The sequence below is a fragment of the Tachypleus tridentatus genome, chromosome 3 (genome assembly GCF_004210375.1).
Source record: "Tachypleus tridentatus isolate NWPU-2018 chromosome 3, ASM421037v1, whole genome shotgun sequence".
NCBI classification, from domain to species: Eukaryota; Metazoa; Arthropoda; class Merostomata; order Xiphosura; family Limulidae; genus Tachypleus; species Tachypleus tridentatus.
In genome coordinates this window covers 94,734,286-94,757,480 of record NC_134827.1, presented here as the reverse complement: position 1 = coordinate 94,757,480, position 23,195 = coordinate 94,734,286, and the positions used below count along the sequence as shown (strand labels likewise).

At 36.2% G+C, this 23,195-nt stretch overlaps 1 protein-coding gene across 3 annotated transcripts in view; it reads left to right on the top strand.

Moving 5' to 3' along the window:
* The first annotated feature begins 599 nt into the window (after positions 1-599).
* LOC143247504 (dachshund homolog 1-like) overlaps positions 600-23,195 on the top strand; it is a 109,757-nt gene continuing 87,161 nt past the window's right edge. For 2 of the 3 annotated variants that reach the window (XM_076495743.1, XM_076495741.1), the window contains exon 1: positions 600-1,756. In XM_076495743.1, the coding sequence (XP_076351858.1) occupies positions 957-1,756 (800 nt within the window). In that variant the 5' untranslated portion in view covers positions 600-956. The remainder of the gene's footprint in view (positions 1,757-23,195) is intronic. The other variant, XM_076495742.1, reaches the window with a different exon arrangement.

The following is a 23,195-nucleotide window of genomic DNA, read 5'->3' as shown; positions in this document are numbered from 1 at the left end:
TATTACTCGATGGTTCGATTTATTGTCTTTCATAAACAAAACGAAAGTATAAACTAGCTATGCTTCTTTGTGGTTAATATAAATGACAGAATTGGTCACAATTTTAACGTCTTTTCAAAATTTTAACCACAAATTTTTTTTTATAAACACTTACATGCTTATTTTATTAGGTTAGGAATTCGATTATTAATTAATCAAACTTTAGAAACTTGTATCACGTGAATGGAGTTATCAGTATTTTATACGGAATATTACAATAGAGGGCGACTACATCGTGATCTACAGGAAATTAAATGTTTTACACATTAAGACTATTTCAGAAATATAATCTGTTATGGGCTAGGGTAAAATATGCCATACTGGCATTCTTCTATTAGATGTTAGTCAATTTTACGAGCTTTTCGCGCTCTAACTCCAGCATTAATGTTTTGAATTAAATCGAACGTTACCTAGTAGTGCAACAGTTCCTGAAGTGTAACAGAAAATGAAATCGCTTTGTAGCTCATGCTACGGTTGCATGCAACAGTACCACCTACTTAAAACCTAAATATGTGTCTATATAAATCCAGATGTGTGACAGGCAGATTTCTTTCCTATATTCTAAACAAGCACGCGCATTGGTCGTCAACTGTGGGAGAGCGCCCCCGGCACAGAGAGGCGTTGGCAAGCTCGCGCTAGTGTCGAGGAAAGCTACACTTCAAGTAATAGTCCATCTAGTTGCTACAACTTTAGGCTCTGTCTTGACGCTTAATCGCTAATTCGCGCGGCGAATCAGTTGCGTTGGGAGCCACAGGCTTTGACGTTTGAAGGCTGTGAGTGGCGGGGCACGAGCATATCGAGACTGGAGCTCGTGAGGTGTCCTTGCGTGCACTGAGAAAGTACGATGGACTGAATGCACAAGCCACTCTTGTGACTAAGGTATGTTAAGCGCGCCATTAATGTAGAGTAGAACTGAAATGGAAGTTACAGCCAGCACTGGAACTGCCTCCTTACCTGAAGCCAAGCTTAAACCTTCGGAGTGTAGCATGAGTCCAGGAACTGCATGTGTCAGCTCAGAAAGAGCGAGTCCTCGTGCTGGTCACTCTTCCACCACTCCTTCAGCACAAACTCACACTCTCATATCCGGTGACCCTCACGTCCCAGGTCACCTGAACGGAGTCGCTTCACCTGGTCAGGGGTCAGGCTCTAGCCCGTCCCCGACAAGCCCACCTGGCTGCAACCTGCTCCCAGATCTGGCCCTTCGTCAGTTTACACCCGCTTCTCTTGCTTCAACGGTGGCTGGTATGGTAGGTGCAGGAATGAAGTCAGGGCTCGACATCGCTCACACTTCGGCTGGTGTAACCGTTACAGGAATGCCTTGGTCCCTTATGCCGGGCAACTATGGGTACGGTGGAGGTAATGGTGGTCGGCCAGATCGCCCAGTACACACAGGTTCTCCGCCGGGGATCCCTGCAGACTCGGCCCACGAGTGTCGTCTGATCGATTACCGCGGTGCCAAAGTGGCCGCATTCCGAGCGAATGACGAATACTTGCTGTGTCTACCACAGGCTTTTGAACTGTTCCTGAAACACCTGGTCGGAGGACTGCACACAGTGTACACCAAACTGAAGCGGCTGGACATCACCCCCATCGTGTGTAACGTGGAGCAGGTCAGAATCTTGCGGGGACTGGGAGCCATTCAGCCCGGCGTGAACCGCTGCAAGCTATTGTCCTGTAAAAACTTCGACATTCTCTACAGAGACTGCACAACTGCCAGGTAGGCCGCACTGAGCGACATTTTTAATACAGATTTGCCTTTTTCGTCTTATATTTATTCCATTTGTCATTTTTTATTTCACAAACCCTCAGCAGGTTGCGTTACACGCAACAGGTTAGGGAGCGAGTTGTCTCGTGCGAGTAAGAATACAAGTAAGTAAAAATAAGTACTAGAGAGCAAAACATTGACACATATGCGGCCAAAATATGTACTAATAAAATATCATCTATATATTCATTTTAGGTTTAATGACAGCAAGAAAGTTCTTGTATAAGTTAAGCCCTGGCGGTCAGCGGTACGTTTACTGAATTACAAAACCAAAATCCAGGGTTCGATACCTCGCGGTGGACAAAGCGCAATTTTTGTAGGTTTGCACTAAAAAATCAAATAAATAATAACATAAATTGACAAATAGTCGGAATTTGCTCACAATATTTTAATTATGCTACTTGTTAACTCTACGGACTGGAAACGAAAATATTTTTCATTAAAACAAAAAAACAAAAAAACTACTGCTTTACCTTTACGATCGTTCATACGACGACACATAAGAGACAGAAACTTAAGGATTAACATAGAAATTACGGCACACAGATTAGATGTTCACATAGAACACAAAAATGGGAGAAAATTGTTGGGGACAAAAAGATTGTAACTTTAACGTTAAAGATCAGATTAGGAGTTGCGGCACACGGATTAGATGTTCACATAGAGCACAATATAGAGACAAACCTGTTAATGATAAAAACGTACAATTTTAAAGCATTTAAGAAGAATAGATGAAGTAAATGATAAAGTGGAGAGTTAGTGAATGTATTTATAAAGTTAGTGAATGTACTTACAAGTTAGTGAATGTATTTACAAGTTAGTGAATGTACTTACAAGTTAGTGAATGTATTTATAAAGTTAGTGAATGTATTTAAAAAGTTAGTGAATGTACTTACAAGTTAGTGAATGTATTTACAAGTTAGTGAATGTACTTACAAGTTAGTGAATGTATTTATAAAGTTAGTGAATGTATTTAAAAAGTTAGTGAATGTACTTACAAGTTAGTGAATGTATTTACAAGTTAGTGAATGTACTTACAAGTTAGTGAATGTATTTACAAGTTAGTGAATGTATTTATAAGTTACTTGAACCGATGTGTGCGTGTATAGAGGTCAGGAAAAGACTTGTTAGTTTCTACCTACTGAGAGAAAGAGATGCTCTCTCTACACACACACACACACACACACACACACACATATATATATATATATATAAGTTAAAGGTCACGATATCTTTTCTACCTCTCACGCTTCCTCTCTGTGATTTTTTGTTTTTCTGATCCTTTGTATTTACCAGTATATGTTACAGTTATGACCAAGAACTATTTTTTCTCACCTTCTTTCTATCTGTGTTAACCCTAATAACCGTTATTATAAGTAGTTTTTATCATTGCGTCTTATTTCTTACTATTATTTGTTTTACAGTAAATTATAATATCTTTCTTTGTACGTTTCTGTGTCACATTTGCTGTTCGATTTAGCTGATCGATTGCCAAAACATTGATTATATCGTTGCATATTTGAAAACACGGTGAGAGAATTCTATTCACAGAACCTATAATGTGTCGCTGATCTTAAAAACTAAAGAGATTTGGTAAGTCTGCCTATCAATGGGAAGCAGAAACAAACTTTTTGACTTAGGTTCTTTAGAGTTATGCCTCATACCACATTGCAAAATGTTTTCAAATTATATATAAAAGTATTACTGGGAAGAAACAGCATTCGGTTTCGTAGAATGCACAAATTTGTTTAATTTTTGTAAACCATCTTGGTTTGGTTTGTTTGTTTTGAATTTTGCGCAAAGCTACAGGAGGGCTATCTGCGCTAGCTGTCCCTAATTTAGTAGTGTAAGACTAGCAGAGTGTCATCACCACCCACTGCCAACTCTTTGGTTACTCTTTTATCAACTCATAGTGGGATCGACCGTCACATTATAACGCCCCTATGGCTGAGAGGGGACAAGCAAGTTTGGTATGACGGGGATTCGAACCCGCGACCGTCAGATTACGAGTCGAGTGCCTTAACCACATGGCCATGCCAGGTCGTAAATAATCTTACTAACTATATATGAATATAATTAAACATAAATATAAATGAAGGTATCAGCACGAGCTTCTTAAATTTCGGAAAAGCTTAATGAATGAATACACATTTAGGAAATGTGCGCAGTTTGTTCCGGTTATTTTAAACACTTTGTCGTACGCAATTTAGTGCTCGACAAAATCTCTTATTGCATTTAATTGTGCAATATTATCCTGAATATGACAGTATATGTTCAAGCGTTCTCACGTGCAACGTAAGTTAAACCAATGAAAACGTATTGTTAATTTCCGTGTTTTTAAGTGATTAATATTTTCAGGTGAAAACACTGAAACAAACAATATGTTCTTTGGGTTTAACTCACGTTGCACGTGAGAACATAGTTTGTCTTTTTTTTTATTCGCATGCACTATTAACTCGAACACAAGTAATACAGTATTTGTTTCAGCATTTTCACGCGCAATATTAATTTCAACACAAACAAGTCTCCGCGTTTTCACGTGAAATACAAATATCCTTTTCAAGGGTAGTTTTCAAGCATTTTGGGATAAGGTAGTTGTTATATTAGTTTCGTAGAACAGATAAGAAATCTAACATAACCTTATCGTAGTAACTTAGTCTTACACGACGATGGAGATCGCATAGCAGATAACAAACATAACTCTTGACTGACATACGTTAACACAGATATCACATTCTTTCAAACCTGGACTCAGATGAACATGTTATTTACAGACGTGATATAGATGGGTGTTTATTTATTTTTTTTACTCTGACATAAATATTTGTACATTGATGTTAATTCAGTTACGAAATATTACTTTATTCGTTCTGAGGGTTAATAGGTTTACTGTCGATTCAATACGTTCAATACACTTAAACTAAGAGTTACTTATTGCTACCGTATAAAAACAGTAGTACGTATAGCGAGATCAAAAAGTGAACTGGTTGTGTGTAACGCAATGAGAATTTTTTTTTTTTAATGAAAAGGGTAAAACGTACATGAACATACGAACAAATAACTACTATTCTGTGACACAATCTGGAAATAGACATCGAACGGTCTGATAGGCGCACCGGCATTTACCAGTTTCATTTGCATACACTCCACTAGATGGCAACCAGTGCAATAACCCAAGGTTGTAGCTACATATCAGTACATGTTAGAGCAGCAACACGGATGTTATTTTCACGGTATAATTAATTATATTACTTCACAGATGAGAGCGTTACTACAGTGCATCTTATAGAACATGAATCTACTTATTTTAGTAAGGTGTTCATGGGTTTCTTATGTTCGTGGAAGTTGAAACAAAATGCTTTAAAGGTTAGTGCAACAAGTTGTGTTTCGCTATCAGGACTAAAGTCCTTATCAAGTTTTCTCTTATGTTATAATTCTCACTATGTTCGTATCCTTTACGATAATTTTCCCAGTGTTTCAGTTGCTATAATGTTTTGTATAATTAAGGCTATTGTTTGATGCTATGGTTACTATAATATTCTGTATACTTTATATTCTGGAGCCAAAAGTTCCTATAATGTTCCATTTACTTTAGGCTATTGTCTAGTGCCATTGTTGGTACAAAGTTCCATTTATTTAATGTAATCGTCTAGTGCTATAGTTGGTAGAGTGTTCCGTTTGCTTCAGGGCATTGTCTAGTGCCATGATTGGTATAATGTTCTGTTTGATTCCAGCCATCATCTAGTGTCATGGTTGGTATAATGTTACATTTGTTTCAAATCATCTCCTAGTGTCATGGTTGGTATAATGTTCTGTACTCTTTAGGCCTCTAGCTGGAGCTGTTATTGCTATCATGTTTATTATTCATTATACGTAATTTTAGTGTCATTATTGACATATTCCACTGTCTCAGGTCATAACTGTCACAATGTTATGCAGTTTTAAGCCTGTTGTTTACTATTATAGTTGTTATAATGTTCTATACGTTTTAGACCATTGTTTTAATGTTTCACACTGTCTAGGACATTTTCCTTTGTTATTGATGTTATAGTGTTTGGTACTTTTTACATTATTGTCTAAAGTCATGGTTGCTATAGTGATCCATACATTTTAAACTATTGTCTAGACTCATGGTTACTATAGATCTTACTTGTTACATCATTGTCTAGAGTCATGGTTGCTATAGTGATTCATACATTTTAAACTATTGTCTAGACTCATGGTTACTATAGATCTTACTTTTTACATTATTGTCCAGCGTCTTGGTTAATATATTATTTTGTAACCTTGAAGCCACTGCCTTGTAATATAAATAGTAGTATATTTCAATGAATTTAAACCTTTATACTGTGGACTAACCTCATCATTGGCCAATTCATTCTGTGAACTAACCTCATCATTGGCCAATTCATTCTGTGAACTAACCTCATCATTGGCCAATTCATTCTGTGAACTAACCTCATCATTGGCCAATTCATTTAATATTTAGGATTTCTGTCATACTCATGCCGTACTTGACAAGAAATTCCCCATTTTGAAAGTAAAATACCATTGATCAAGTTAAGTGTGTATATCAAGCAAAAACGAAACTAAAAGGTCATAAATTTAAATACATTTGGGGACTTGACATGAGTAAATAGACACCTCTGAGATGGGTATCACCACTCTGCATCGCCTGACCAGTCATATGACATGTAACCTTCAGAGAATAAGTGGGCTATCCCCGGCCGATTCCAGTGAAAATTTCCTAGTAAATCCATGCTCCAGGACACCGTAACACAGATTTTATGCCAAGAATAGAAAGTATTCCTTCAACCCAAGATTGCTGAATTCATCCATACAATATGCAAACGTTATTGTCCTGTATAAGGCAAAAGTATTAATCCACACATGGTTTACCAGTTGTATGTATGGTTTCAGAAGAATCTGTTATTTCAGATATGGGTGTCTGTCTACTCACGTCTGGCCTTTTATTACTATAATCTGGATTGGATTGGATTTTAGGCCAAATGTGTGGTATTTTCAACATAAATAGCTTTTAATTTTAAGTGTATTGAATTATTTAGTAACCTATTTACAAGATACATAAAACATAAAACAGAGAGATATAAATGTTATGTACTAGGGATAGACTCCAGTACTATATCATCTATTGATTTCCATACATCTCTGTACTGGAATACAAAAACAAGATGGAACACGTTCTAAACTGACTTCAAGACTCCAAACAAATGGGCCCGGCATGACCAAGCATGTTATGACGTGCGACTCGTAATCTGAGGGTTCGCGAGTTTGCATCCCCGTCGCGCCAAACATGCTCGCCCTTTCAGCCGTGGGGAGCGTTATAATGTGACAGTCAATCCCACTATTCGTTGGTAAAAGAGTAGCCCAAGAGTTGGCGGTGGGTGGTGATGACTAGCTGCCTTCCCTCTAGTCTTACACTGCTAAATTAGGGACGGCTAGCACAGATAGCCCTCGAGTAGCTTTGTGCGAAATTCCAAAACAAACAAACAAACAATACACTGCTAAATTAGGGACGGCTAGCACAGATAGCTCTCGAGTAGCTTTGTGCGAAATTCAAAACAAACAAACAAATGAATAGTGTACATTTTATAGCGATGTGCATGCATAATGTTCGATATCACTATGGGATTTTTTTCCTTTTACTCTACGTCCTCCGCTGATACAGCGGTATCTCTACGGACCTACAACGCTAAAATGAGGGGTTTTATTTCCCTCGGTAGACTCAGCACATAGGCCGATGTGACTTTGCTATAAGAAAGCGCGCTCACATACACCCTTCCCATACAGAATATCCAGGAAAGATTTTTTCCTCAGCAGAGTTATTAAACAAATACGTTCACATATGGTCCTAAATGCTGAAGTTTTTCTTAATAAATAATTATAAAATAGATAGGCCAATCAGGCAGTCATTAAGTCTGAATACCAAATTAAACTAAAACTATAAATTTAATATATATTGTTCGACTTAGATAATGTTTCGATATAAGTTGTGTTGAGAGATTATGTTCACAATATGACATTTTTGGCACTATTCTTAGATTCCTTTATAGTTTTATTATAAAGTGGATCAATCTAAGTGAAGCTATTATGATGGAGGTAATGCATGTCGTTATTAATCTGGATTACTGGAATTAAACAGTCAGGATTGGTTCTTACATTAGCGTGAGACACGTCATATCTATGACGGATAGAACAGAGGTAACATTGGCGGAGGTATTATTTGCAGGAAATTAGAACACTCCGGATGATCAGTGTAATTTGTTACTTTTTCTCGGTGAGGACGGAACAACATTTACTTACGTTGAAATACAAGTGTGTATATCCTGATGGAGTTTTTAAAAAAAACACATTAGAACGTGTAAAAACATCGTTTATACTTGGAATTAATTACACGTAAATACTACCAGTTGTGGTAAGACAAAGATATAAATTCCAACTTTCTGTCTAGTTAACATAAAGCTCCAAAGAACGGAGTGCATTTAGGTCAAAACGTTTATGAATGTACAAGCCAGCGAGTCATGAGAAGTCGGTATAAAGTCGTGATGCGATGACATGTATCATAACTTTATTTTGGCATTATTTGTCGGTACTTAGATAGTCTGACGCTACAGATGATTGATCGAACGTGAGAAGGGCCTTTTAGATGCAAAATATTCATACACTCAGATCATAAAGACTTTATTCACGTCGGAGATTTTGATTTACCAAGATGGTGACGTTCCTTGTACTTAGTGGAACTGGAAAACAAAGGAACTTGAATAAACTTAGGAAAGGAGAACCGTCCACAAAGAGACTTGCAATAAGTTTTATCACAGCTGTAGCAATCAAAAAGTGGTTTTTCATAGCAGCTTCAAAATCCACGAACATAGAGGTCAGTAGCCAAATCCATCCTGTACCTTAAATAACAGTACACAAGGTAATTAAGAAGAACCTCCACCTGGAAAAGCGACATAAGTCACGTGTACACAAACTGCTTCCACCATATACTGCTGGAAGAATGCAATGCTATACGAGGTCAGGTCGCCGGACGCAGACTTTACGTATTTCTGTTCGATCGGAAATCGTTGTCCTAGTGCACCAGATTGATTCTGAAAACTTAGGGAGTAGTGACGTGCATTACTAGACAGCACAGAGCTACGACGGAGCCTTTTGCAATGGAAACTACAGTGCAGGGATATTGTCAGGATGTACGGTCGTTAGATGTGGCAAGACCGGACATTATGACATGGAATTTGAAAATGTGATGAGGCTCGAAAATAATTTCAATATAACGTAATCGACTTCTGCGGACTCAACATGGCCAGGTAGTTAAGGCACTCGACTCGTCGTCTGAGGGTCGAGGGTTCTAATTTCTGTCACACTAAACATGCTCGCCCCCTTTAGCCGTGGGGTCGTTATAATGTGACGGTCAATCCCACTATTCGTTGGTAAAAGGGTAGCCCAAGAGTTGGCGGTGGGTGGTGATGACTAGCTGCCTTCCCTCTAGTCTTACACTGTCAAATTAAGGACGGCTAGCTCAGATAGCCCTCGTGCAGCTTTGCACGAAATTCAAAACAAACCAAACTGACTTCTGCGTAACTACATCAAGTCAAAATATGTTTATGTATGAGGCCTAACGTAGATTGAAAGACATGCACATCTAAAAATATGTCAAAGCTAAATAAACTTGCATAATTCGAGTAACGATAAAAATGAAATTTCTTTACTTCCTAAACATTAACTTTATCGATGTGGTTCATATGTTCTTTGTATTAAATATCGTAACAGGTAAAAACATAAAATTATCCAGTATAGTGTAATATGTTTGGAACATGCTAGTAATAAACATAATATTTATAATCATTTTATTATTCAAATCATGCCTGTTTAAACGTTTCGATACTCTAATGTATCAGTTTTGAAACCATTTTAGTTTCACTCATTCACTCATTACTGATATAGTAGCATAGTTACGTTTACGGTAATATTATATTATACACTCTACTGTCAATGTTACGCCCTTTAACAAATAATTTCACTCACTACTAATACGTAGGACTAAAATTACATTTACAGTAATATTATATTATACACTCTACTGTCAATATTACGCCCTTTAACAAATAATTTCACTCACTACTAATACGTAGGACCAAAGTTACATTTACAGTAATATTATATTATACACTCTACTGTCAATATTACGCCCTTTAACAAATAATTTCACTCACTACTAATACGTAGGACCAAAGTTACATTTACAGTAATATTATATTATACACTCTACTGTCAATATTACGCCCTTTAACAAATAATTTCACTCACTACTAATACGTAGGACTAAAGTTACGTTTAGGGTAATATTATACTATACACTCTACTGTCAATATTACGCCTGGAATTTCCCATATTTCTACTCGGAATGTATTCATTGTGTCGCTTTTATTAGACGTAGGCATGAAATATTCTTATTAGGATTTTCAATAAAAACACTTTTGTTAATAACATTTTTTAATTTATGTTTTGATGAAGCTATTAATATATTTTACAGTATAACACAAACTACAAAAAGCTCTTTCCTAAAACAAATAGGTAAGGGAAGACGTGTCATTTTATCTTGTATAACGCTGAAGCCAGTATTGTTCACTGACACGCGCTGCTAGCTCGATATTACCCTAACTTTAACCGTATTTAATATTAAGATCACATTCTAAAATAATGAATAAATTGGTACAATCGAGATTTCAGTTTCACAGGTTAATAAGAGTACAGTCAGATTCCGGGTGCGAGACTTGTATAAGTTGGAAGTTACAGTGCCACTGAGATTCACTGTATAAGCTGAACAACAGCCTAAATCACGTGACAGTGTGCCGTGTCAGGCCTATTTTACATGCATCCGTAAACCTACATTTATTTCTTTGTAAAACCACTTTTGACAAATTGCAGAACATTCGCCCATATACTCTTTTAATGAAGAACCAGTGTGGCCTAATCGATCTGTCAAGGCAAGTTTTCCCACGTTATATTTTCTTGGTGAAGTTCGCTAGTATTTCTTGCTGAGTAGCCTGTACTTACTATCGTTTGGAAAACATCAAGTAAAACAAACCAGTCCGTTCCTTTAGAGGCTTTCGTGTTGGACCCTGACCTTTGACTTCTTGAGTAATAATGGACATTTGTTGACCACTACTACATGTGGTATCCATCAAAATAGTTGATATTATTGTTTCTGTATAAAATATATTTTTTTGTATTTCGATTCTTTAGCTTGTAGTCTCCTTAACAAAGCAACGCACAATAAACAAAATATTCGAATATATTTAATCTTTGATCTCTCGTTCATTTTGATAAATGTGACTTTTAACGGCCCAGTCCTCTGCTAATACACAAGGATTATATGTATATCTTAGCTATACGCTATACTGAGAGACAAAACTTGTTCTGTCTTACATCGTAACGACCACTCTTAGAAAACTGCTTTTATTAGTGATTTAGATAATTATGAAACACAAAGATCAAACTTTGTCTGAAACAGACAAGGAAAACGCAGCACGAAGTGAATATATTTATTTACTGGGGTAACAGCTTGCCGAATTTTGTCGGTAAGTAACCAAAGTAAATTTGAATAAAAAAAAACACATAATTGTTCAATGTACTTCCGAAGGTGGGTTAAGGCGTTCGACTCGTCGTGGGTTCGAATCCCTGACGCACCAAACATGCTCGTCTTTTCAGCCGTGGGGGTGTTAAAATTGTACGATCAATCCCACTATTCGTTGGTAAAAGAGTAACACAAGAGTTGGCGGTGGGTGGTGATGACTAGCTGCCTTCTCTCTAGTCTTACACTGCTAAATTAGGGACGGTTAGCGTAGATAGCCCTTGAGTATTTTTGCGCGAAATTCAAAACAAACAAACTTCCGAAGGAACTAGTTAGCGCCACCTATTCTATATAATAACAGGTACAAAAAATTGTTCATGTATGTAAATAAAAAGATGCGACCTAAGAAATCACAGGAAACAAAACTTATGTCTTTTCAAAGCTCCACTTCGCATTATCCACGCTTATGTTAAAAACGTCAGGGTTGGGTGAATATACTAGTAATAGTTACTTGGGGTCGCTCATGTTGCGTAGTTAACGAGACATGACGTTTTTTTTAAGACGTCACAGTACTGTTTGAGAGTTCATAATGTGGTGTTGATAAGTATAATTATTTGAATTTGTTCTGTCACCAGCTAGAAATTCTAATTAAATGGTAAATTCCGGTTAAAATTTCCAGTTGAAAGAATTTTATTGTATCGTTTATGCTGACAGAAATTCTAATTAGAGTTTTTATGGCCAGATGTATTGAAGCAGAAGTTTCCAGCTATGAAATGTGGAAGATATTGTAAAATTATTCAAATGAATTACTAGCATTTGAAAATTATTTATTGCCACTCACACATTATTTTGTTGATATACGATACCATCATGCCAAAAATAAAGTTAGATTTTAATCGTTTGGTGCTCTAGCCCTAATGTTAACAAATATGGAGGTGTTAAATATCAGTATAATTTATACCAACCACTGTATTAAACAGTCGCATGACTACTCTCTACCAACCACTGTATTAAACAGTCGCATGACTACCTTCTACCAACCACTGTGTTAAACAGTCGCATGACTACTCTCTACCAACCACTGTATTAAACAGTCACATGACTATTCTCTAGCAACCACTGTATTAAATAGGCACATGACTACCCTCCACCAACCACTGTATTAAACAGTCACATGACTACCTTCTACGAACCACTGTATTAAACAGTCACATGACTACCTTCTGCCAACCACTGTATTAAACAGTCACATGACTACTCTCTACCAACAAATATTAAACAGTCACATGACTACCCTCTACCAACCACTGTATTAACAGTCACATGACTATCTTCTTCCAACCACTGTATTAAACAGTCGCATGACTACTCTCTACCAACCACTGTATTAAACAGTCACATGACTACCCTCTATTGTTTGAGAGCATTCATCTGAATGTTGATGGTGTATTTGTTTGTAGTTAAACACCAAACTACACAGTGGTTTATCTGTGCACTGCACTCCACGGGTATCGAAACCCGGTTTCTAGCAGTATAAGTCCACAGACATACGGTGTCACAGGGGTAAGTTAATGATATAAGATAAGAGCAATTGGAGTATAATATGCATGGAAGCCTCTTGACGTTGGATGAGTTCTCAGGACAGTTTTATCCAATGGGTAAAATGGGCAGTTTCCCACAGCCCACTGCCCTCGTGAGCCCACCGCGAATTTAGGGTATAATAATAAAAAAATAAAAAATGTAATGTCTAATAATATTAATGGACCAGTTTTTTAAAAGAAATATGTATCTTTTTTATTTCTTTAATTTTTATCGCTAATAAGTTCATTTTCTCAAATTGTACGATATTTTATTAAAAGCAATGAGAAGTCCAATAGCTTTTACTTTGCCAAGGGCCCACCATTACCTTAACGCGGTACTGCGTGTTCCTTTCCTAAAGTGTGAATGTAAATGCCAAGTTGACCACACTAGATGCATTGTGCAAGGAGAACGTATTGGCGTAGGAAGGAAAGGACGAAAGTACCTGCTCTTTGTGAAATAAAACGAGTTGTTTTGCTAAAATCTCGAGAAATCAATATATATATATATTTTTTCATAAATAAATAAAGTTACGAGAATGATGCGGTAATTGTATTACAAAGAGAATTGTAATTAGCAGGCAACAACAGCTGTTTTTTATATACACTTTGGCAATCTAGGTGGGTGAGATGACCTTTATTGTTGGACATGAGTAAACCGACAAAAATGGATCGTATTTCCATTTCAAAACATCCTGGAAGCCGAGGTTTATATCTCATGAAAAGTCTATTTCATTCATAGAAAATTAGGTGAAAAACAATCAGAGAATAGCTTATAACATTAACCTTAGCTTACCCAAATGATTCGTGTTGAAGTGTTACTTATGAAAAGAACAAATTTCAATTTGCAGAATATTAATTTATCTTCCATAAATAATACATTTCAGTTGTTTATTTTCTATGTAAACTAATTTACTGTTTCAATGAAGCTATAATTAAACATGTAAAGATGAGTCGAAAGTGTCTTATATCTAAACATAACTCATTCTACGGTGAGAATTATGACAGAATATGTTAAACTGTATCAGTTGACTACCTGTCTGTTAAAGATGATAAAACAAGGCCACGCAACGTTAAACGAGTTAAAGTTAGCTGTCATTCAAGCCTCTGGTGGGCATTTTGAGTCCAGAAATCATCGGGGATTGTTGGTAAATTACAGGTCTCTTAACAAGGAGAGATGATATGTTTCACAGGTGTTTGGCTGTATCGATCAACTTGCACGTGCACAGCCATCAGAGGAATTTATCCTTGTATTATTTCTCCTCCTCTTTATTTCCTACACCCCCCTTCCCCCAGTTTCCAATACATCCTGATCGTTTCCACTTCTTCCACCTGTGTAAGTTGACTTTGACAGGTATCGAAGACGGTATACTCTTTATGCAATAAAGCATTAGCACTTACTACGTGGATGATAAGATTGGAGCTTAGGACAACCCTTATCATTCGTGGTTACTCATGAAACATCAGTTCAAAAACATTAATAAACATAAAGAAACTATAAAGCTGAACAATGGTGAACAAGTAAGTGAATGGTGATAATACACAAAAGTCAGATTTTTTGTGTAATAATAAGTGAATGGTGATAATACACAAAAGTCATATTTTTTGTGTAACAATAATGGTGGTAATACACAAAAGTCAGATACTTTGTGTAACAATAATGGTGATAATACACAAAAGTCAGATACTTTGATAAACACACAAAAAAGGTAAATATTCTGATCAAACGATATGAGTTGAAAAATACGAAAGTTTCAATATTTTCTTTTCAGTTATCGCTATATATATATATTCTAGAATGGGGTTCTGTTTGTTTTTTTAAATTTCGCGCAAAGCTACACGAGAGCTATCTGCGCGAGCCGTCCCTAATTTAGCAGTGTAAGACTAGAGGGAAGGCAGCTAGTCATCACCACCCACCGACAACTCTTGGACTACTCTTTTTACCAATGATTAGTGGAATTGCCGTCACATTATAACGCCCCAACGGCTAAAAAAGGCAAGCGTGTTAGGTGGTACGGGGTTTCGAACCCGGGATCCTCAGATTGCGAGTCGAATGCTTTAACCACCTGGCCATGCCGAGCCCGAAATAAAGAGCATTTAGTGATCTTGTTACAATAAATATGTGTGTGTGTTTTCTTATAGCAAAGCCACATCGGGCTATCTTCTGAGTCCACCGTTGGGAATCGAACTCCTGATTTTAGCTTTTTAAGTCCATAGACTTACCGCTGTACCAGCGGAGGACGATCTTGGTAGATAGAATGTCTCGTAAAAAAGGGGAGTTATGTTACAAGAAGTCAGGTAGATGGTTGTTATTTTAACGCAAAGTTACACGATGGAATATCTCCGAAACACAAATTTTAGCGTTATAACCTCGTAAATTTACCGCTGACCCATCGAAGAGCTCAGACATTGGCTTGTTAAGATAATTTTCCATAAGTATAAAAATATTGTGTCGGAAAACCGTCAACATATAAATATACCTTTCAAATACAGTATATATATTACAATGTTTATAAACCAAAGCTTTTATGTTAGAACACATAAACTGAGATAACACAAAACTCTTGTTTCGAAAATGATATTTTGGCATCACCAGATTTAACTCATAGTTGACATAAAGTGTTTATTTCTCAGGTACCGTTTCTGTTATTTTAAAGAGTTGCCATGAACCGTTTATTTCTCAGGTACCGTTTCTGTTATTTTAAAGACTTGCCATAAAGCGTTTATTTCTCAGGTACTGTTTCTGTTATTTTAAAGAGTTGCCATAAAACGTTTATTTCTCAGGTACCGTTTCTGTTATTTTAAAGAGTTGCCATGAACCGTTTATTTCTCAGGTACCATTTCTGTTATTTTAAAGACTTGCCATAAAACGTTTATTTCTCAGGTACCGTTTCTGTTATTTTAAAGAGTTGCCATAAAGCGTTTATTTCTCAGGTACTGTTTCTGTTATTTTAAAGAGTTGTCATAAAACGTTTATTTCTCAGGTACCGTTTCTGTTATTTTAAAGAGTTGCCAAAAAGTGATTATTTCTCAGGTACTGTTTCTGTTATTTTAAAGAGTTGCCAAAAAGTGATTATTTCTCAGGTACCGTTTCTGTTATTTTATAGAGTTGCCAAAAAGTGATTATTTCTCAGGTACTGTTTCTGTTATTTTAAAGAGTTGCCAAAAAGTGATTATTTATCAGGTACCGTTTCTGTTATTTTATAGAGTTGCCAAAAAGTGATTATTTCTCAGGTACCGTTTCTGTTATTTTAAAGAGTTTAACATTTTTGCAAACAGTGCACAAGATATCACATTTCCTATACAATTAAAATAACTGGAAGTATCGGCACGAAAAACAGGTAAATCCAATCAATAACCTGACATTTTTTTACGAAGAGTCAGACAAGTACACTTGTTTAATACTGAGCTAATGGCCTCCCAGTGGCACAGCAGTATGTATGCAGACGTTAGAAAAGGGGTTTCAGTACCTGAGGTGGGCAAAATACAGATAGCCTTTTGTGTAGCTTTGGGTTTAGTTACCATAAACAAACGCGCTAATATCTATTATACTTTACTTAATAAAGATCAGTGAGTGTCCAATATATATATATATATATACCACATTATTTAAGTAAAGCACGTGAATTAACAAATTCTTAAAAGAACGTCATAAAATATACGATGTATAACGTGCCATCTTAAAGGGGTACAACGCTTTTTTGTTGTTGTTTTTTTCTGAACGGGCTTGGAATAAATCTTTAAGTCGAGTTCACAATTTTCTTTGAACATTCATGTAACATGAAAGTTAAAAGTGATTTTACGTCTGATATACGTTGGTTCGCTGAAAGGCAGCTAGTAATAAGTAATTTACACTTCCGTTAATAACTATTTGATGAGGCGGAATGATTGAAGCATTTGTAAAACGGAATGTGTAAGATGTTGCAAAACCATTAATTACTTCCAAAGACTGTTTCGTAGCGGTTCACCTCTGAGTAACTCGATAAGCTTGGCTTCTGACTATATTGTTGATCATCTTGCTTTAAATAACGAAACCTAAACAGAATGAACTTCGTAGTTATTTACGACCACTTTCTGTCATTCAGTTTATAGATAAACTCAACTTTAAAATTCGTTTTTCATGACGAAGCGGGATTAGAAAGAAAGAGTAACCGCGAAACAACTCAGATTCATCAATCACGAACTACTTTCTTGTCAAGATTTTATCGTTTCACCTGTTCAATAATTTTGGACGTTTGTCGTCCAGATCAAAACAAACAATTGTATCCTTGCGCCTGTTTGATTAAAGCCGGACAGTTTTAGATTTCGGTTTTACGAGCTAACCGGAAATCTCGGGTTAGTACAGAGAGACAATATCTTTGGTCCGAGGATTAACGAAGGTTGACATTCTATGCATAGAGCTGTCCAGAGGGATTGACTTTTATGCCTTTTATATCAAGAGTTTTTGCTGGTTTTTTTTTCGTCATCGTTACCTAAACAAGATTTAAAATAAGAACGATAAACTGCTTCTGTAAGGTAGGATTGTGGACAGACATGCTCAGCAAATGTTCGTGCATTAATTTACGTAAGACGACAGATGTGTTAGTGAATGTATTTTCTACACGCAACGATTTTTATCGCTACGGTTTTGAATTTTGAGCCAGACCAACGTTCGTCTAAAACAGCCCTTCGCTTACCCGGTATCCATATTATGTCTCACAGTGTCAGTTGAAATTCTAAACATTGTAGTGTACGTATCACACTTTAACATTTGTGTTGATATTCTAAAGCTTCCTGATGAGGCCCGGCATGGCCAGATGGTCAAGACGCTCGACTCGTAATTTGAGGTCGCCCTTTCAGTCGTGGGGGCGTTATAATGTGATAGTCACTCCCACTATTCATTGGTAAAAAGAGTAGTCAAGAGTTGGCGGAGGGTGGTGAAGACTATCTGCTTTCCCTCTAGCCTTACACTGCTAAATTAGGGACGGGTAGCGCCGATAGCCCTCGTGCAGCTTTGCACGAAATTCAAAACAAACAAACAAACTAATTTCTTCCTCTTGCGTATGCCCCACGCTAGTACAGCGGTATGTCTCTGGATTTACAACGCTAAAATCAGCGGTTCGATTCCCCTCGGTGGGCTGAGCAGATAGCTCTGTGTGGCTTTGCTATACGAAATACACACACTCCTCTCACGTATAGCACGTGCTTCCACTGGTTCTACCTCACACTTCTGGTTGAATTTCTAAACATTGATTCCTACACATTCGAAGTTTTGGTCTGAATTTTAAACAATTTTTACACAGTAAATGAAAACTGACAGACACCTGAAAGTAAATATATATCAGTATATAGACCCTATGCAGCAAACTTACACACATACATATATATGTAGGAAAATAACCAAAAACTTCGTCTGCTGTTTCGTTTTTTTCGTTGTTCAACACGAAGTCTCAGTGAAAGCCAATATCTTTGAAATCTGTAAATAATATATATCTACAGGCAGCTTCAAAAGCCTGAAGCTGTGTCTCTTAGCTGAACTCAGTCCAGAACTCTTGTATCGTAAACAATGTTCCTATCAAAGGGTTGAACTTGCTGGATCGACAATTAAAAATACAAGTTGACAGTTGAGCAATACACTCATGAAACAAGATAAGTTTTACACTAGATTTCGAGAAACAACGTTAGTTTTCCTCAAAAGCGGCTAAATGGCCAGTTTTCTCAGCAGGGGTAACCTCCGTTTCAGTAAGCTATAATCTCGTCAGCATAGATTTCAAATCTCTTCTAGATTTCTTGTGGATGACTCCTTTTCTATTTATCCATTTACACATTGTAATATCTGATAAATTTGACTGCGAGAATATAAATACTTGATTTTCTTCAAATAAACTTTATTATTATCACATTTACTAAATGTAAATAACAACTCGTAAAGAATGCTAAGTTTGTGTCCGTATATAGTAACGAATACGATGAAATGTGAATCCTTTTGTACTTCAAAGTGTAACGACATCTTACAAAAAGGTAAGAAATACTATTTGTTCCTAACAGATGTCACTGGTGTTTCAAGCAAGATTGAGCCCGGCACGGCCAAGTGTGTTAAGCCTTTCCTAATTTAGCAGTGTAAGATGGTCACGGGTTTGAATCCCGGTCGCATCAAACATGCTCGCCCTATCAGCCGTGGGGGCGTTATAATATGACGGTCAATCCCAGTATTCGTTGGTGAAAGAGTAGCCCAAGAGTTGGCGGTGGGTGGTAATGACTAGCTACCTTCCCTCTAGTCTTACACTGCTATATTAGGGACGATTAGCGCAGATAATCCTCGAGTAGCTTTGCGCGAAATTCAAAAGACAAACAAACAAACATCAAACAAGATTATATTTCAACCAAACGCTGCGTGTTATGACTCATAAAAAGAAAGTGTAATTTCAATGCATTTTTATTTATTCGATTTGGAGATCTGTAATGTAATATTTAAGAAACACCACAAGACAGTTTAGTCCTGTGCTGTAAAATATGTAAGTTTTCGCACAAAATTTGCTCAAAATATTATTCTTTATTATTTGTGGACAAGGCTACTCAATTAGTGGCATGCTCGTATAATTCAGATGTGGATTAGGCCTAACACTTATTGTGTTTCTTTTTTTTTCATTCGAAGTGTGTTGATATTCTTTTGGGTTTTGTAACTAACTAAACTGTTTTGGGTTACGTTGAAAAGATTCTGTTTTTCTGAAGCTTTTACTCTTTGTATAGTGAAACATAATTTTGACTGAACAATTGTAATACGTCAGTTATGGGTTTTAAATGGAAACCTACATTCCTGGTTACGTATGCTAATATATGTCACATTGATTTTTCACTGAAAGTTTATCTTTATCTGTTATAATTTTCTTATAAATTTGAATTTCAAACACTCTCAGGGTGAAATATTATTTCCTACAGAAGTTTTATACGAGCTTTTTTAAACATAAGAAATGGGTTTAGAATCATATAGTTTCTTTCAATAATACAACAGTTGGCGACCCATTTGAGTGAGTACAGAGCAGATGCTTGTAAGCCTACAAAAACAAGGTTATAAGTAAGAATTGGCTTAGCTGGTTCGTTGTTTTTAAGACGTGGGGGGAACACTAATACCACACTAGTTAAAATTAACCCCTCCAGAACTGCTGTGGATCATCCCCAGGCACCCGCCTTCTGTCCACGCCCCCAACCTGAAATCGTGACTCTTTCCTTCTGTGGTAGGACAACATACATGCCAAAATTTATAGATGGGAAAACGCCAGAGTTGCACATTCTAAAAATGAAATACATGCTTGAAAGTAATAAGATTGAAACTTGTAAGACTCTAAAGAACCTAAAACAAAAATGACCTTACTAATGATAATGAAATTTATTCGATTTTTGTGCTGAAAGGTCACTGAAAGCTGGAAAGAAGAAACACCATCACTCCATCTCCATTTTAAAGGGTGGGGGGATTTCTACATTTTAGGAAATACGTTTGTATTCATTCCAGAAACGTTACAAATGCATTCTGTAGTAAAATGTTGATGTAAACAAATCTTTTAAAGACATTCTTTAAGGAAGTTGTATGTAAAATTTATTTCAGTACAAAAAATTACATGGATTATTTTAAGATTAGCTGCAGTATCAAAAGCTTTCACGGTTTTATTCACATTACAAACTTATCTTACCTCATTTCTACGGGTCTGGCATGGCTAGGTGGTTAGGGCGCTCGACTCGCGATCATGCTCACCATTTCAGGTGTAGGGGCGCTATAATGTTACAGTTTATCCCATTATTCGTTGATAAAATAGTAGCCCAAGAGTTTTCAGTGAGTGGTGTTGACTAGTTACCTTCCCTGTTAGTGTCCGTTACTGTTATATTAGCGATGGTTATTGCAGATAGGCTTAATGTAGCTTTACCTATCTCACCTATAATTAATGTAATTATATTCCGTATAATTGCACAATATTTAATGTTTGAACAAGACGATTAATAAATTCGGTGGCTTCTCAAAGATAGATAGTGAAATACAGACTGGTAACAACGTTTATTTCTAAAATCGACTATTTCAAGCTGCAACGACTCCATATTGTATAGAAGCCATTAAAACAATATCTTAATATAAAAGTTATTATAATAAACTATAAATAATTTGATAAATCTTACGAAGGCAAAATAACATTACTAATGTGCAAATTTAAAGCTTCAACAAAGTCACACTTTAAAGTACCAGTGAGCCAGAACAATTTTTACGGATCTTCGTTTTATTAAGTATTTCAGAAATACAGTGGCTCCGCCTATTATTACTAGAGCAAAAGTAACTAACTAGTCAACAGCACCCATACTTTGGCTACTTTTGTTCGACTAAATAATGGTATTGGATCATCATCCTTATAACATATCCATGACTGCTAAGTGAGTAGCGCATATATTTCTTGCAATAAACGGGATGCAATTAGTGGATCCGCGGATCTACAGTTTGGCGTGATAATCACCAGGCCATACTCGGCCCTAAAATTCTCCATAAACTAAATCGTGAAGAGTAAATATATATGTATTGAGAAAAATCTGAGTTTTATTTCAGTCGCACAAATTATCCAGCTCTGTCCATTATAATAAGTCCACTTGTCCAAGAGTGGGCGGTGGGTAGTAAAGACTAGCTGTATTCCCACTAGTCTTACACCGCTAAGTTAAGGATGGCTAGTGCAACAGATAGCTCTCGTGTAGTTTTACGCGAAATTCAAAACAAACAAACGATTTATTAAAAATAGGTGAAAGTAATAGTTTTAGTGTAAGTTGTATATTGCATTTGCAGAGAAAAAACAAAACTAATGCTCTAATTTTTAAATTTTATGCTGAAGAGGATAACGCCCTCAATGATCAAAACTTTAGAAATACGCGAAGATAGTTAATCGTATAATTAATGAACGTGTCGACGTTTATTCTGCATGAGTTTCGTATTAATACTTTATCACGTACTCGCGTTAAAGTTCTATCGAAATATTCTTGTAAAAAGTCACTGTTTATGTTCTTTGATGATTAATTCCAAAATCGTGAGAAGCTTTCAGACCATTAAACGATTTTTATCGCAACTGTAACTTGAGAACGTCTTTACTTAAGGTATCTAATCAAGGCCTATAGCGCTTCCAATGTACGTCACGTTTCCTGTTGGTATGGCCCAATATAAATTCGAATATGGTTTCTAAAAACGTTATCAAAAGTAAATTAGTAATTTCCAAAGACATTTGGGATTATAGGGAGTAGTGTGCAGGCAATCATTGTGACCATCAACAAGTTCAGCGGTACGAAAATTCTGCCTTTAATACATAGGATGAGGTCACTCAGTTAGGCCTAGCTTTTAATAGGGTAAGTCGTATTACAATCTTTTTCATCGTCAAGTCTGGCGTCTGCAAAGCCAGACCTGTGTACAGGTACTCATACTAGTATGCCAGTGAAAAAGAGACGCCTAGATTGTTATAGTTTATGTTTCAGACTTACTGCGTTATAACTTACGATATGAATATGAATTAATTGTGTACTTCGTTATTTTAATTAGGTAGAACAGTAGAGGGTTGGTACCATAAACAAACGAACTTATTTTAGATATATGTAGTCTGACTTAGTTGCTTTGTTGCTATCTTGGATAATTTGAAGAAATACATTTTTGTTTAATTTTTATTAACCTCAGGCAAACTGTGTATAAAATAGGGATTCAGTTATTGGTTAAAACTTGATTATTTCTTTAATTAGGCCTACCGGTTTTTAAATTTTATTATCCACTCCTCACAAACGAATAGACGCACGAAGAGTATTTAAATACTGCATAAAATATCCGTCCTTGCATAAACGACTATGTACATAGAAGTAAAAGCACCTATTTTGTCAACCTAAATGTGTGTTCGAATAAGTAATTAAATGCAAAGTACATGCAGGAGGGCTGGCCAGGCATGTTTGTCATAAAGACGTCACCCATAAACCATAAATTTAGTGTACTGGTTTCTCAAGGGTTGAAAAAGTTGTTTAGGCTTATTACTTATGGACTGGGAGTTGGAAGTAAAACTAACCCTGGACCTGTTTTTCGGTATAGTTCGCAGAGAGTTCAACTTCTTGCCTATTTTAAGCTTATTTATTTATATCATAACAACTTCTATAAGTTCATAAGAAATCATTATGTAAAGTTATTGAATTCTGTTAAAGATGTCAAAATTATTTCTTATTATCTAAATATAATAGCCTATTG